The sequence below is a fragment of the Myiozetetes cayanensis genome, unplaced genomic scaffold, assembly GCF_022539395.1.
Source record: "Myiozetetes cayanensis isolate MyiCay16 unplaced genomic scaffold, myiCay2020 scf4, whole genome shotgun sequence".
Lineage (NCBI taxonomy): Eukaryota > Metazoa > Chordata > Aves > Passeriformes > Tyrannidae > Myiozetetes > Myiozetetes cayanensis.
In genome coordinates, this window is record NW_026087631.1 from 50,980,348 (window position 1) to 50,995,746 (window position 15,399).

Here is a 15,399-nt window from a genome sequence, read left to right on the forward strand (position 1 = left end):
ACTTTCTTAACATTCAGAGTACTTCACCGTTGCACATGGAGGCTTGATTTGACGATTACCAGCAACCAAGTCCCACACTGGGTTCTGTCTCCCTTCCCAATCTGAACATGCCAACATATGGCTGTCTTACTAGTTCCTCATCCACAAAGAGTGGAAATGAGTAACACCATCCTTGTTACCTTTGCCTCCAGTGCTAAACCTCCCCCCGCCCCCCATACTTCTGGTTGAAAACCACTCTCACACTGCCTATTGGAGTATGAAAAGGGCAGTAATTATGACAGTTACTGGACTCACTGAAGCAAAAGGCCTCTTTCAGCCCAGTCTTACAAGATGCCACCACTGCCATCATGTTCTACATTTTCTGTGTCTACAATGCTAAATTCTCTCATGGCATGACTGTCAGATGTGCATTCACACAACTTTACCCATCCATGTATTAACTGCTATTCTAGGCTGAAAGTAATTCACCTAGAGCAGACTTCATTAATGCCAAGTGAAAATAAACCTAGGCAGCACTTAACACGTTTGTGACACATTATTGCTCCAGTGTGTTGACTGGAAGCCTCTATTAATCAGACAAGTACAGTTCCCCCAGTGCTTGTCACGAAGGGATGAGGCACCTGCAGTCAGACTGGCTGCAATCGTAAGACCATGAGCACAATACCTTCCTCTCTCAATGAGTGAGACAGAGGAGGTTTCAGGGCTCTAGTAATTTATGCCTAATCACTACTCTACAGCCAAATAAAATACTTTTATTCTGTACAGTACTCCAGTTCCCCAAACACACTGTTTCTCCCAACACACAAAATACCTTCTGCACATTACAAAATTCACTACCTCCTTCTCAGCTGGAGCATAAAGAAAAAATGGCTTTCTGTGCTGTACCTTCCCCAGCAACAGAGGATATAAAATTTTAGGTGCTGAGTCTCAGCCTACCTCATGGCTCTCTCCTTACAGTAAACACTTACTATAGATAACCAGTGCTTTCAGTTGGGAAAGGACAGCTAGGTTTAAATGTGAGGAAATCCACAAGACTTATGTTGAGATTTGTATAATCCTTCCTACAGATGAAGCATGACAAAACTGTCCCACATTGATGACAACCTTAGGAGACAGAAATGCTTCTCTTTGCGGAATGTAATTTCAAACATTGTAAGCCTCAAGAGAACTATCAACCACTAGCCAGGAGGAGAGAGACCTACAGGCAAAAGAGTTTGTGTCAATGCAGAGAAGAGAACAGATTAAGCAAAAAATGGTAGAAGCTATGAAAATGAAACCCAAACAGAAAGCTCAAACAGAATGTTTGTTGAGAAAACATTTACCTCTGTCCAACCAACAGTCTCCTGAGAATCCTGATCTTTATTTCTAAATATGATCTTCAATTTCTTCCAACAAAACCAAACATCCAAAACCCAAAATCCAAAACCACAAGCTACAATGATAAGAAAGCTCTCCCTTTGGATTAACCTGGTTATGGTCATAAACATAAGTACAGCCAATAGGGTATCCTGAACTAGAGTCTGCCTGGCCCAGGCACATCTCCATTGTTTTACAAAGTACCGAAATGGGAGACAAATGTTGCCCCTGTTTGGGATGTATTTACAGATATTTATAAATACACAGTAAATACCTTAAGACTACAAAATGCTCTACATACAGTGATACAGTGCAAACACAGAGGTAGTCAGTAAAAACAAAAAACAACCAACTAAAGAAACCCAAACAAAACAAAAATTACCTCACCACAGTAGAGTAGGACAAGTCTTCCAAGTGGGGCCATCAGCGCTCCTGCAGCTCTCCTGTCCCCTGCCGACCAGCACAGCATTCCCACATTTTTTGCTAATGTCACACAGACTTTATCCTAATCAGGAAACTTGACCTTTTTATCTGTTGCCGGCATCAGGCTGAAAATTGAAATGCTTTTGGTGATAACGAGGACAAAATGTAGATTCCATCTCCTCTCTAAGTTACTGAGCACATAAGCAGAGAATGACAAATACCCTGGCCTTTATTTATTTCACATGCAAGCCGTTTTTCTTGATTAGACAACAAAACGCCAAGATATGCCCCATTCTCCCCTATTAAAAACCAAACAGAAAATGGGGCGGGGGGGCGGGGGAGCAAAACAACACGTTTTTCCTCCGCCACACAGCTGAGCTAGCACGCAGGGAGCAGCCCCCGTTCCCCAGTATTCCCGGCGAGGGCACCTCCTGGGCCAGTCCCCTCGGTCTCACACAGCCCCGGCCCGCCGTTTCATTGCCCCCCCCTCCCCAGCCCTCTCCCCGCCGTCGCCATCACGATCGCCCCCACTCCCTCTCTGCGCCGCGCGGCGCATGCGCGGCAGGCGGCCGCCGGCGCCACCATCTTGGCGGCTTCGCGCCCTCGTCGCGTGGCGCCGTTCGGCGGGCGAGCCGCGGTTGATTCCTCTAAGGGGCCGTCTCGGGACTCGTTCGCGTTCTCCGGCTCCGCCGTTCGCCCCTGCGCTGCCGCCCGGGGGTGCACATCGACTCGGGCTCTCGCACCTTTTGCCCTGTGCTCCGCGCCTGCCCGTGGTCTCCGGGGTGGCTGGGCGCGCTGTGCGAGGGAGCGGCGGTGTTCCGGGCTCGCGGCCGCCGGAGCAGCGGGCGGGCCCGCAGCGTGGGGAGCCGCTGGCGCTTGCTGCCGCTGCTCTCGTTAAAATGGCCGCGCTGTCGGCCCTTTAAGTTAGCCGTATCCGAAAAGCACATCCTCAGGCGCTGCCCGCGGGCGGGGAGAGCGTGGTGGCCGCGGCCGCCCATCCTCCGGCGAGCGCGGCGGGCTAGGGGCGGTGGGGAGCCCGGGACGGGGCTTGGCGGGACGGGGCACCGGAGGCAGGGCGGGGGGCGGCGGCCCTGGGTCTCTCGGCCCGGCCGGGAGCGGGATCCCAAACCCAGGCCCCTGCGCTGGGTGTTCGCAGCAGTTTAGATATTTTGTGTAACTCCTAATATTCACCCAAGCCTCATTACCACCTCCTAATGAGACCCCTTTACTCCGTGACGTGCAACCGCTCCATCTCATTAAGGAAATCGCTCTTCAATGCTGATTATTTTATTTGCAGCCATAATTATATTTCTTTCGGCTAAATCACGGTTTAATCGAGCCCACATGGAGGGCAGCAGCACTAATTACAGCGGGAGATGCGGTGGCGGCAGCGGCTCGCCCGCCCGGCCGGCGGAGGAGGCGCGGGCGCGGTGCTCCCCTGGCGCGGCCCGGCCGGGGGCAGGGCGGAGGGCCGGGGACGAGGAGGTGGTCTCAAACACAACAACTTATTACTTCTAATTCCCCGACTGTCACCAAATCACCTGCACGAAACAAGAATCTAATTTGTTAAGCTGGCATTTCTGCAGATGGAAGATCGATTTTCTCTTTAGATTTCTCTAATTGAGTGAATATAGACGCCCCGAATTAGCCGCGCTCGGGCAAGAGGGGAGGGGAAAGGGAGAGCGAGGGAAAGAAAAAAGTCAACAAAAATCATCCTTGTAAAATAAGCCTTATTACCTCTAGGATTGCCCCCCAAATAATAAAGGAAGGTGGATCGAAAGGTCCCAGATTGAGTGACAGTCATATTTCTGGAACTAACTGGTTTTTAAAAGAAAAGGTTAGAACAGCTGGAGAATGCTAAGTAACGGCGCGGGAGAGAGATGGCTGAGCTCTGAAATTGCTTACAGAATTACATTTGTTTTTCTTGTGATTTTATTAAAAGTCACTCCTCATCTCCAGAATGCGTGAAAATATCTACTTTCCACTCAGATACACCACATTAACTTGTTGGAGGCGAATTTGTTTGTTTGTCTATTTTATTTATTTGCCAGATAAGATTGATGCAGTCTTATTAGCGCTATATCTAGTTAGAGGAAGAGATAAGGATGAGATGTTTTCTTTTTATTCCAATTACTAGACTTGTCACCTAACTGAATAACTGATATATGATTATTTATCTTGAGTAAATAGAAATCAGAAAAGCAGCCAACTTAACACATACAAACAAAATATGTATGTTCCTTATTACTATATACTACCAATGTAATTGAAGGGCTTAAAACTATGGCCTTAAAAGGGGAGGAAGTTAAATACTCCATCCACGTTAACTTCTGGTGTATATTTTTTCATTGCTACACCTGATGGATGGGGAGATTTCAGATTTTAAAAACACAGGTATGTGTTAAATAAATTCCTCAAGGCTCAGTAGAAAAGTCTTCCTGGAAGTGTGCTGTTTGCCTAAACAGAGATGTATCTGAAAAATGATTTATGCCGGCGTTCCCTTTGCCTTTCGGGGCAGCCCCGATAATTCCTATCCGACTGAATAAGTTACAGACCAGTGCGTTATGCTTGGGCTCCGCATTTTTAAGGTTGTGAACTTAATATTATGTCAAAAGCCTATGCATTCATAATACATGCATGTGTACGAAGCTAGATGGAGAGAGGGAGGTGACTTTTGTGTATAAAGAGTTTGCATCCGGTCGGGTGAGAGCGGGCAGGGGTGTCAGGCGTACCTTTATATTAAAATAGCTTTTTTCCCATAAAAGACTGGTTGTCATTGCTCTGATGAAAATTAATTGATAGAAACCAACCTTTCAATCTAAGGCAACCGCTTCACTGTCGAAAGATTGCCCACAGCCTGCCCGCGAGGAGACAGTCGAAGAGGCTGCTTTTGGCTCCGCCGGATCCGGATGCAGATATTTAGATAAATAAGCAAATGGGAAAATGCTGATCTTAACTGTTTGAGAAGAGGTGTCAGGGGACCCGAGCTCTCCCCACCGACCTTAGAGAGGCTGTTTTCGGGACACCTGGCGGCTGCGTTTCTGATCAGCTGCGAGCGTTCTTGCCTCGGATGCCTATAAACTTCATAAAGTTGCTTTCAAAGAACTATATTTATTGAAGCGACAAAATGCTGCATACAGCCTAATGTCACAAAGCGGCGATGATCGTCACGTTTAGTGACAAGAATGAATAAATTGGGTCTGTAGCTGCTAGCAGCCTTGTCTTTCGTTTCCAAAGAAGTCATATTTTCGAGAGGGTTGATTGAAATGAAAACACGTGTTTATGTTTTTCCATTTCTTAACTCCAAATTACCCCTAACGAAAGGATATAGTTTGATTTGTCATTTGTGTTTAGGGTATGTCGATGTGGAAAAGTAAGCAAATAACACTCAAAAGCATAGCTGTAATTTACAATGAATTAAAATTGATTCTTTTCATCAGGCAAGAAAATAGGGAAATGTGAGGTCGTTAATTATTGAGGGAGGCGCTTCTCATTAAAGTGAACAATGTTACAATGCAGCACTGAACAGCAGGAATGCGAATAATAATAATATCCGATATTTTAGCACTACTGTCTGAAAATAAAAAGAGGGGGGGAAAAAGGAAAAATAATAAGAATTTTTAAAAAAGCTGCACGAACAAGCCAGGCAACCAAAAGTTACATTTGCTAAACGCTGTGAGCGTTGCTACTTGTAAAAAGCAATTACGGTGCTCTGCATACAGCAGCCGCCTTAACTGCATGGATGCTCAAGAAATACATAAATAAAATATCAAATTACAAATCTTATCAGCCATTTATGCCAAGCCATCCTGCTGACTTTAGCAGTTTAACCTTCTTTTACTGTGTTCCTCGCTCCAAATATAATTATTCTGATAAAAGAAAGTTCTATTCCTAAATCGGAGCAGAATTGGTTAAATACTCTTGTTTATATTACAGCCTCATTCAATCAGGGCTTGAGTTTAGCGGGCATGGGAGAGGGGGAGCTCTGGGGGTTGGAAAGTTCTCTACCCTTTCTTCCCAGGGTCACAGCGCTGGAGAATTAGGGTTATATTGCTCCCAAACGCGGCACGCCCCGCTCCAGCGGCCCTCTCTCGGTCGGATCGGCTGGAGTCGGTGGGGGGAGCCGTGCAAGGGAGGGGAGAGCCGGCCCCGGCCGGCACCCGGGGATCGGGCCCGCCGGGCGCCGCTGGGCAGGGGCAGGGAAAGGAAGGGATGGGGTGGAAAGGTAAAGCAAAGCAAAAGAGGGTGCGGGGGGAGATGATCTCCCCGTGCCTAGCCTCTTGGCAGGCGCTCCTGTACGAAATTCAATCTCTATTTTTTATGAGAAGTAAACTGTCTAAATAAATTTTATTAGGGGCAACCAATATATTTTCTGGTACTGCCCTTTGTTCCAGTTCTACGTGTGTGTAACAATCTAAAACCTATTTATTGAGGAAAAATCACTGGATCCGTCATAGAAAATCCTTTTACTTTGCTCTGAAGTGATTTCTGAAGACACTCGTGTCACTCTGAAGATTTTTGGCCATTGTGTTAAAGCCTTTCCTTGTTAGGAACTTCAGTTCCTATGATCATGTGGGGAATACCGTAAATTGTAACAGGGAATGGACTTGACTGGCAGTTTTCTGGCTACACCGGGAAAATGGAAAGATGACGAGAAATAAAATCCTTGTAAATACATCTCCGAAGCTGCCCTAGTGAATTTGGACACTTGACGAAACAGGAGTGAGCGAAAGCGGAATGTGATTAGGGTATTTTACATATGCCCCATTGTCATTTTCTTTCTGACACGATTAAGTGTCAGCCCTGCCCGCTCTTTTCTCTCCCACAGACTTCCTTCTCTGATTTCTCCCCTTCCCTTAAAACGATTGCGCTCTGAAGTCTTGGAAGAAATGATTTAGTTTGTTTATACTGCTATAAAAATCAAGAGCAATAGAAAAGTCATAAAATGAAGCGCGCTATCAATCACACCACAACATTGTTATTCAGCAGTTACTAACAGAGATTGATAATCCTTTGATTTCATCCCATTGTTATTACTCTGATGTGTCTGCACATTAACTATTACACATTTATTTATCGACCTGAAACATACAACAACACGGAATAGATGCACACGCAAGCCGTGCCACCCTGCCCGAGGCGCGCTCGGCATAAGCCGGCTGCAGGCACCTCCAGTTCCCGCACGTCTGTGCCAGTAAATACAGATAAACCAGACCTCAAGCGCCCCGGCCGGCCCCTGACCGCTCCGGCCCGGGCTCCGCGCCGCACCCGCGCCGCCGGCCCGTGTCCCCGCCGGCGACTTCGCCGGCTCCGCTCCGCGGGTCCCGACGCCAGGCAGCGGGGCCGGGGAGCGCCGCTCAGCGATTTTCGCTGCCGGGTCCTTCCCTCCTGCCCTGGAGCTGCACACAGACAATAATTTTCAAAGGAATAAAGCACAGCAAATGTGCCATCTCAACAGTCCCCCATCCAGCCGGGAACAAAACAACAACAACAGAAAAATCCCGAAACTCCCACCCCACCTCCATCTCTTTTTTTCTCTCCCTGTCTCCGGCTAAATTGTGGCCCGGCTCTGGGTCTCACTCCCTGCTCTTAGCGGCAGTTCCCGAGCACTCAGGTTGTTTGCAACAGCCCAACGTCTCGAAAGCTGAATTGAATCAGTGTAGCCTGAGCAGAGAGGAGGAAAAAAAAAAAAAAAAAAGGCAGCAAAACTGCTCTAGAGATCCGTCGGCCGGTTCCTTTGTCTGCTTGTTCAGTCACTGCCGAAACCCCTGCACATCTGAGCTGCAAACAAAATCACTCTTGCATCTGTTCGCATGCAGTATTTACAATGTTTTGTGTAAGTCAATTGGACGGTGGGGAAAAAAAAACCATCGGCGCCGTATTATTTAACACAGACTTCACTAGGCTCCCTTTTTGGTGGAAGCTTTATTTGCACTAAATGAATAATCTTAATTGCATCACTTTTGAATTAAAAATCAATGTTAATCAAGTTGGAAGTAGTAAATATCAGTTTTCATTGTACCCGGATAGAGGGTATTTTTCTTGTTTTGCAAATAAAAATACAAGTCAAATAACTTTAAAAGGGCATTATGTTCTGCTACAAATACAATTGAAACGGATTGTTTAGGAGCGGATCAGAAATGGTACAGAATTTTGCACTTAATTTCCTCAGTTATCATTTACAATAAGAACCTCTTGGCTTGACAGCCAAGTCTAAACAGTAGTAAATTAGTACAAATTTATACTGATTTTACTCTAATAATCGTAATAAAAGCTTATAGATTTGGCACTAATTACATAAATGCCTAATGATCTTGAAAATTACTCTGGTTAGAAATATATTACTAATCTAAACTTTGTTGTTGGCTGGCTTTGAAAAATCAGAACATTAGAAATGGTTCGCTTCCCTTCTGCAAAGCACTTTAAATTGTTCAAGTAGTTTAACATATTCAATAGGAAAATAAAAAGCATTTAACTTTATTTACTGCTTTAAATTGAGTTTGTAGGCAAGCCAAACTTGGAAACTTTACCCGAAAAATAGGGCTTACGGGTGTTTAAATCCCGGGCAGGAAGGCAGAGCTCCCCGGGCGGCCGAGACACACGGTGCTTGGCTCCCTTTCCCCTTGCTGCGCTCTGCTTCGGCACCGAGCGGGGGTGTTGGGGAGCCCCGGGGGCTAAGGGAGCCAGTGCGGCGCGGGCCGCTGCGAGAACTCGCTCAAGTTTCTCTTTCCTCGACGCCCCGCAGCCATCGGGGCTCGGGTGGGCGAGAGCTGTGCCGCGGTCTCCTCTGCAGCCCCCGCCCCCGGTTCCTCGGGGCCTCTGGCGAGCTAGGCCAGAGCTACCCTACCCCTCGCCCGCCGCCTGCCCCGCTCACAGCCTCCGGTGGGCGTGGGACTTGCAAGACCCCCGGGAACCCGACCGGGTCGGGTGCGAGGGTGAGCTCGGAAGAGGTATTAAAAACAATAAAACCTAATAAATCAGGGACGACCCGGAGCGGGAGGAGTGTGGCTAATGTGCACTTGGAAGAGAAGGAGAGAGAGAGAAGGCGGGCGGCCCAAGCGAGCGGAGCAGGGTAAGGGAGCGCGGGCCGGGCCGGGCCAGGCGGGTTGGGGCGGCGTGAGGCCGGGGCGGCGGCAGCGGGCGGGCGGCGGGCGGGCGGAGCGGGGCGCTCCGGGCGCTGACATTTGCAGGCTGCCCTCCTGATTGGTCCCCGCGCCGAGCTGCTCACGGGTTCATTGAAGTGTTAAGCACCTCCCCGTCTCTCTAAAGGACATTATAATGCAAGAGACCCCCTTTTTAACCACACACCGAATTTTCTTTCATTTAGACGATATATATATATATATATATCTCATATCTTATATCTATTTTAAATAACTTAAGGCCGCTAAAATTTGGGGGGGAACAGCCTTCGCCCTGGAGCGGTGCGCGATGCTGTCTCACGCCGACCTCCTGGACGCCCGTCTCGGTGAGTTTCCCCCGGCACCCCCCCGCCCCGCGGCGGCTGCACCGGCGGCAGCGAACGGGGAAGAAGCCGGGGCAGGAAATTGACAATTTGTTCCTTATTTTACCTTAATGCGATCTAAATGGGCTAATTCTTTTAAAAGTAATTGTACTGTATTAAAGTTTAATTTGATTTAACATAAAAAAGAAGAGGGAGTGAGACTTACGGAGTATGTAGATCTACAGCGAGTTGTGGATAATTTACATTTTTTTCTCCCCTGTTTTTGTATATATACCTACACGTTATTACTATGATGATGATTATTATTATTTTAGGACAGATGAGCTTGATGATGTTTACAGAGTTCCGGATGGCCTCTTCCTGTTCGCTTTTCTCTCTCCTTCTTTTCCTTTTTTTAAAAAAGAGAAATATCTGTATCTATCTATTGATGGTTATTCCTGAGTTTGTTTAGAGGAAAGGAGGGAGAAGAGGGGAAAGATCGGCTAGACAGACCGAGGTCTCCGCGCATCTGTCGGGGAGGTAGTGCTCCCCGCAGCAGGGCGGTTCGAGCCTTATTTCTTTCCATCTCTTTCTGTTACCAGCTCCGCTGGAAAACCCAAGTTGAATCCGGTAAAACTTGCCCTCCCCCTCTTCCCTTCCCCTCATCTCGCATGGGGAGGTCGGACAGGGAGCTGGTTATTTCAGCAGGAAGAGGAGCTGTTCGGTGTAAAGTTTTCCCTCCTCCGCCCGGATTGCGCCGGGCCGGGGTCTCTGTGCGTCTCGGAGCCGAGCAGGGTTGGGGGTCTGGCGGGCTGCTGGGGGACGGTGGGGCGGAGGCGGTGGCGATGGCTGGATGCCTCTAGCCAGCTCAGTACGTTGAAAAGCGGCTCTGATGGATCCATACCTGGCAGCAGCGGAGTGACTGCCGCTCCTTTGCTTCCGCAGGGATGAAAGATGCAGCTGAGCTGCTGGGACATCGCGAGGCGGTGAAGTGTCGGCTGGGCGTAGGGGGCTCAGATCCGGGGGGACACCCGGGAGACATGGCTCCCAACTCGGACACGGTGGAAGGGACCACCCTGCTGCCGGGGGAGGACATCACCACGGTGGGATCCAACCCCAGCTCCCTAGCCGTCAGCGCCAAAGACGCCGATAAGCAGCAAGGCCAGCAGGGCGGCCAGAACCCCAGCCAGACCGGGCAGCAGCAGGGTCAGCAGAAGCAGAAGCGGCACCGCACCCGCTTCACGCCGGCGCAGCTCAACGAGCTGGAGAGGAGCTTCGCCAAGACTCACTACCCGGACATCTTCATGCGGGAAGAGCTGGCCCTGCGCATCGGCCTCACCGAGTCCCGGGTGCAGGTATGAAAAGCCGCCCCCACGCAGTGCCCGCCGGCCCTTTCCCCAGTCTCACCGACGGCTGCACAGCCGGCCGGCGGCGAGTCCAGTCACGACAGGGCGGGGGGTGGGTGACCCAAAGCTCAGCCCGACGGCGAGGGAAGTAATCCAGCCCTGAAAGCAACAGTTTGGCCGGGAAGCCTTGAAACCAGGCATCCCTCGCCCCTCTTTCCGCAAAGCTGTCGCCTTGGGGTGTCCCCTTGTCCTCTACCCTCCCCACCTACAGCGCGGTGGTCCCGAGCGGGGCACGGGCTGAACTCCACGGCCCGACCACGGCAGGAGTAAGTCCGGGGAGGCACAGCCTTAGAGGAGCGAATCTCAGCCCTCGCAATAGCCTGGCCCTAAGAGCCGAGCCGAACCGCCAGGTAATGACCGCTGTTCCACCAAGTGGAGCCTGGCGGCGGCCGCGAGGCCCGCAGACCGGGGAGCTGCCGGCGGGGCCGCTGTCCAGGGTGCTGCCGGCGGCGCTACCGCGGCACGGCCGGGAAAAGGAGTCCGCCACACACCCCGGCCGTGAGGGCCGCAGTGGAGGGCGCGGGAAGGCACATGGGCTCATGAAAAGGCACTTACGTAAAAGGCAGTTGTATTTGAACTCGGAGTTTCCCCACACTGGCTTTTAAAAAGCCTGAAGGTGGAGGGGGTAGCGAGTGTCTTCAACATCTAGGGTGTACTTTGTTTTGTAAAGTATATATATCTACATGGGTGCAAAGATACACACAAATATATATACATCTGCACACAGGAGCAGAGGAAACTATTTAAATGTAAACAAAATTAGGAGAAGGGTTAGAGGCATCAAAGCACTACACTCAGATGTGGTTTTTGTGTTTATAAGGTTATTTTAGTGACTTTCTAGGAGAGTCCATTCCCAAGAATGAAAGCCTGCACAGTAGAAGTACTTGTGGGATGTGCATCCCAGCTCAGTACAGCCGGGACTGCTGCCGCACCTTACCGCAGTTGCTGTTCAAAATCCCTCTCGGCAAGCATAGGCTCCTCAACTAAATAAAGACACGTTATGACAAATCCCTACATGAACGTTTTAATTAACAAAAACAGATTCCATTCTTGAACGTGACAGAAAAAGCACGTCTGCTTTTAAAAAGTAAAACAATTTGACTCTGTCTTCACAGAACTATAATTAGTTTAAATTAAGAAAGAAATTAGATTCACAAATAAAATATAATTGGACAACTGACTCTGTGAAAAAAAGAAAACGAGGTCTATTAAACTTTATTGGGTTTCCCAAAGGTTAATGATACCAATTTCAATATTAGGAGTGTGGTAAATGAAGTAAAATATAAAATGGAAACAGTTATTTTCTAACAGCACATCAAAGAAATTCGTAGGAAGAAAGACAAAGTGTTTTAATGGCCTTGGCATAATCTTAAACCAACGCTAATAGCTCGAGACTGCTGATAAAAACAGTTTAATAGAGTGGCAATTTAAATATTTTTTACAATAATGTTCTGTAGTTTAAAAAGTAATCAGATCAACATAACCTTCTTAATTAACATTTCAAAATGATTAACATTATGTAATCTAAGGAAAAAAATTATTTAATGTATTTACTTCACAATCCAATGTATGACTGCTCCTTGACCAAATTTAAATTAAATAGTAATTGGTTTATGTTCTTAAAAGAGTACTTTACAGTTTTCTTTATAGTTAACAGATTGCCTACATATTCCTTCCAGTACGTGGGCTCCACACTGATTAAGGGATGCTCCAAATACTTAATTTATAGCTGCTGTATATATTTTTAAGAGTTTTAGATGCCAGGATAAATCACCGCTTTCTTCATTTTAGATCTGCATTTAATGTATATGATACATTTAAATAATTATTAAAGTGGCTGATGCTTAAACGGGACTCCAGTTCCACATCTGACATTGCTCTGCTTTTCAGGCTGCTGTAATAAAACCATTCTTTTTATAGCATGCCATTATTAGAAACCAATTTCGGAATTATTTATAACCTGGAATGGCTTATTAAGCAGCAATGCGAGAATCATGCAAATTACGCGATCAAATGCAATATAATAAGCATAATCATTAGTCTCTAGCACGGATTAATTAACTTTCAATATTTTATTTACATAAAAACCAAATCAGTGAAATAACTTCTGCACAGTCAGGCTTGCCTTCCAATATTTTATACGAACAAAAATAATGTGCTGTAATTCCATTCACCGTGTCCCCCACAATGGTCCCGTCACCTGCCACATCTTAATAGAGGACAAGCTGAGAGTATTTTCTAGTTTTCTAATGGAATGAGAAATTGCATTTTCTTCCTCTCCCAGCACTATTAAAGTGTAATGAATTCGGCCCAGAGTTCACGGCTGGCTGATCGAAATGAACCTGAGATCTGAGCTTTAATACAGCTCTCCAGATTTCCTACCAAATCTTCACATTAATCATCCACTGGATTCCAATGAGATCTTCATAAAGCTTCTTCTCCTAAAAAAAAAAAAAAAAAAAAGAGAGAGAGAAGAAGAAAAACGAAAATTATATTGTCTCTCCTCTCTTTTGCTTTCTCTCTCTCTCACCTATTTATAGCTGGGGAATTAAATGGGCTATATATTTTAAAATACATTTACAGTATGTCTATATTACTGTAACAGCAGAAATCATCAAGGTAGATTTTTAGATTCCAAACTCCATTAGATTCTCACTGTTGTATTAATAATTTTCAGGGGCTAGTTGCATTTTAAAAGAAGTCCAAAGTTGCCAAATGCTCATGGTTAATATATTTCTAGAGTTGTCATGTGTGCATTTTCAAAATCTCCCCCAGGTTTTCCCTGCATTTTAATCTGTCATGCACTAGTTTTCAACTGGAAACATTCACATTTTAAAAGCATATGCAGCATAGCTATGAGCTTAGGCGATCAGACCCGATGGAGATTCTTTACACCACCAGCAAACCATGAAACATAAAAAGATTTTGTAGCCGCAATTTAACTATTAACCCTAAAACATAATTGAACGCGATTTTTCGATTATCCATATAATATTTTGCTCCCTCACGGCTGCTCATTCCCGCTAATGGGCATCTGCCTTTCTCAGTCTGGGTACGGAGCCTGAGATCGTGGAATGCGGCAGGTCGGGGTACTGCGTTCCTTTGGATTTCAGGTGGACGCGGTTTCTCCCGGCTCAAGACTGTCTCGCTTGCTTTCGGCTGCGGTGAGACGAGACTCATCAAGTCAGCCCTGATCCGGTGCCACCAGGGGCATCCACTCACCTGAACCATCTCTGGTTTTGTTATGTTTTTTCAAACCCAAATGCGGACAGTTTGGCGAGGGGGGTTCCTGCCCTAGGACTCCGGCGTCACCGGGCGAGAGAGCTGACCCCGATGGCGGCTCGGGAGCGCGTCCACGCCAGAGCCGGAGCCGTGGTGGTTTTTTTTTTTTTTTTTTTTTTTTTTTTTTTTTTTTTTTTTTTTTTTTTTTTAAATTTAGATTTCTTTTTCGGGGAGAGGCCAGGCTCCTCTCCCGGAGCCTTCCGCTGGGGGAGGGAGACCGCAGACGGCTCAGTGCCTGGAGGGACACATCGCTTGGTTTCGTTATAAAAAGTTCCACCAGTTTCTTTAACCCACGACGGGGACACGCCTGGGGCTGCGGGTGTGAGGAGCGCCAGCAGTCGGCGGGGGCTCGGGGGCGCCGGGAGCCGGGGCGGGGTTCCGCGGGGGGTGGTGGTGGTGGCTAACGGAGCGTGTCGCTGCCCGCCGCCCGCAGGTCTGGTTCCAGAACCGCCGGGCCAAGTGGAAGAAGCGCAAGAAGACCACGAACGTGTTCCGCGCCCCGGGCACGCTGCTGCCCACGCCGGGGCTGCCGCAGTTCCCCTCGGCGGCCGCCGCCGCCGCCGCCGCCATGGGCGACAGCCTGTGCTCCTTCCACGCCAACGACACGCGCTGGGCCGCCGCCGCCATGCCCGGCGTGTCGCAGCTGCCGCTGCCGCCGGCGCTGGGACGGCAGCAAGCCATGGCGCAATCCCTGTCCCAGTGCAGCCTGGCGGCCGGGCCACCCCCCAACTCCATGGGGCTCTCCAACAGCCTGGCGGGCTCCAACGGCGCCGGGCTGCAATCCCACCTCTACCAGCCCGCCTTCCCCGGAATGGTGCCAGCCTCCCTGCCCGGCCCCAGCAACGTGACGGGCTCGCCCCAGCTCTGCAGCTCCCCGGACAGCAGCGACGTGTGGCGGGGAACCAGCATCGCCTCCCTCCGCCGCAAAGCACTAGAGCACACAGTCTCCATGAGTTTCACTTAATGGCCGGCGCCTCGCCCCACGCCGTCCCCGCAGCCGCCTCGCCCCAAGCCGTCCCCGCAGCCGCCTCGCCCCGCGCCCCCGCCTTCTCCCACCCGACTTACCAGGGAGTCGACTCAGGATCTGAAATCAGACACCAACAGACTGGTTTGTGGGCCGAGAAACATTCCCCGACCCTCCCCACACCCTTTCCGTCCCCGCGCATTCCCCGCGCACTCCCGTGCCCCGCGGTCCGCCCCGCCCGGCGGCGGGACCACTCGCAGCCGCCCCGAGCGCGGCACTATATCCCTTCGTCGCCAAGACCCGACTCTCCCGCCAGGCGCCCGACCGGCTTTGGCTTTGCAAAGAAATGCATTTTTAGTTCTGTTTTCATAATTTTTATGGTTTATTTAGGTGCGGCGACCTGCTGCCGGCTCCCTCCGCTGCGAGGGCGCCGTCGGGGGGCGATCGGGCGGGTTCGCGAAACGGCACGGAGACCCCAGAGAGAATCGAATCCATTTTGATTAAACATTGATGAGCGAGAGCGA

General features: G+C 49.0%; 1 protein-coding gene across 1 annotated transcript; it reads left to right on the forward strand.

Moving 5' to 3' along the window:
• Positions 1 to 9,210: 9,210 nt before the first annotated feature.
• On the forward strand, positions 9,211 to 15,169 carry OTP (orthopedia homeobox). The gene is made up of 3 exons (XM_050328768.1): positions 9,211 to 9,247; positions 10,169 to 10,578; positions 14,345 to 15,169. The coding sequence occupies exons 1-3, from the start codon at positions 9,211 to 9,213 to the stop codon at positions 14,873 to 14,875; spliced, it is 978 nt and encodes a 325-aa protein (XP_050184725.1). The 3' UTR covers positions 14,876 to 15,169.
• Positions 15,170 to 15,399: the final 230 nt, after the last annotated feature.

Excerpts from the sequence above, each read along its gene's own strand:
- OTP (XM_050328768.1), top strand. The coding sequence starts at position 9,211 with ATGCTGTCTCACGCCGACCTCCTGGACGCCCGTCTCG. Across the intron at positions 9,248-10,168 it reads CCTCCTGGACGCCCGTCTCG|GGATGAAAGATGCAGCTGAG; the intron begins GTGAGTTTCCCC and ends TTGCTTCCGCAG. Across the intron at positions 10,579-14,344 it reads TCACCGAGTCCCGGGTGCAG|GTCTGGTTCCAGAACCGCCG; the intron begins GTATGAAAAGCC and ends CGCCGCCCGCAG.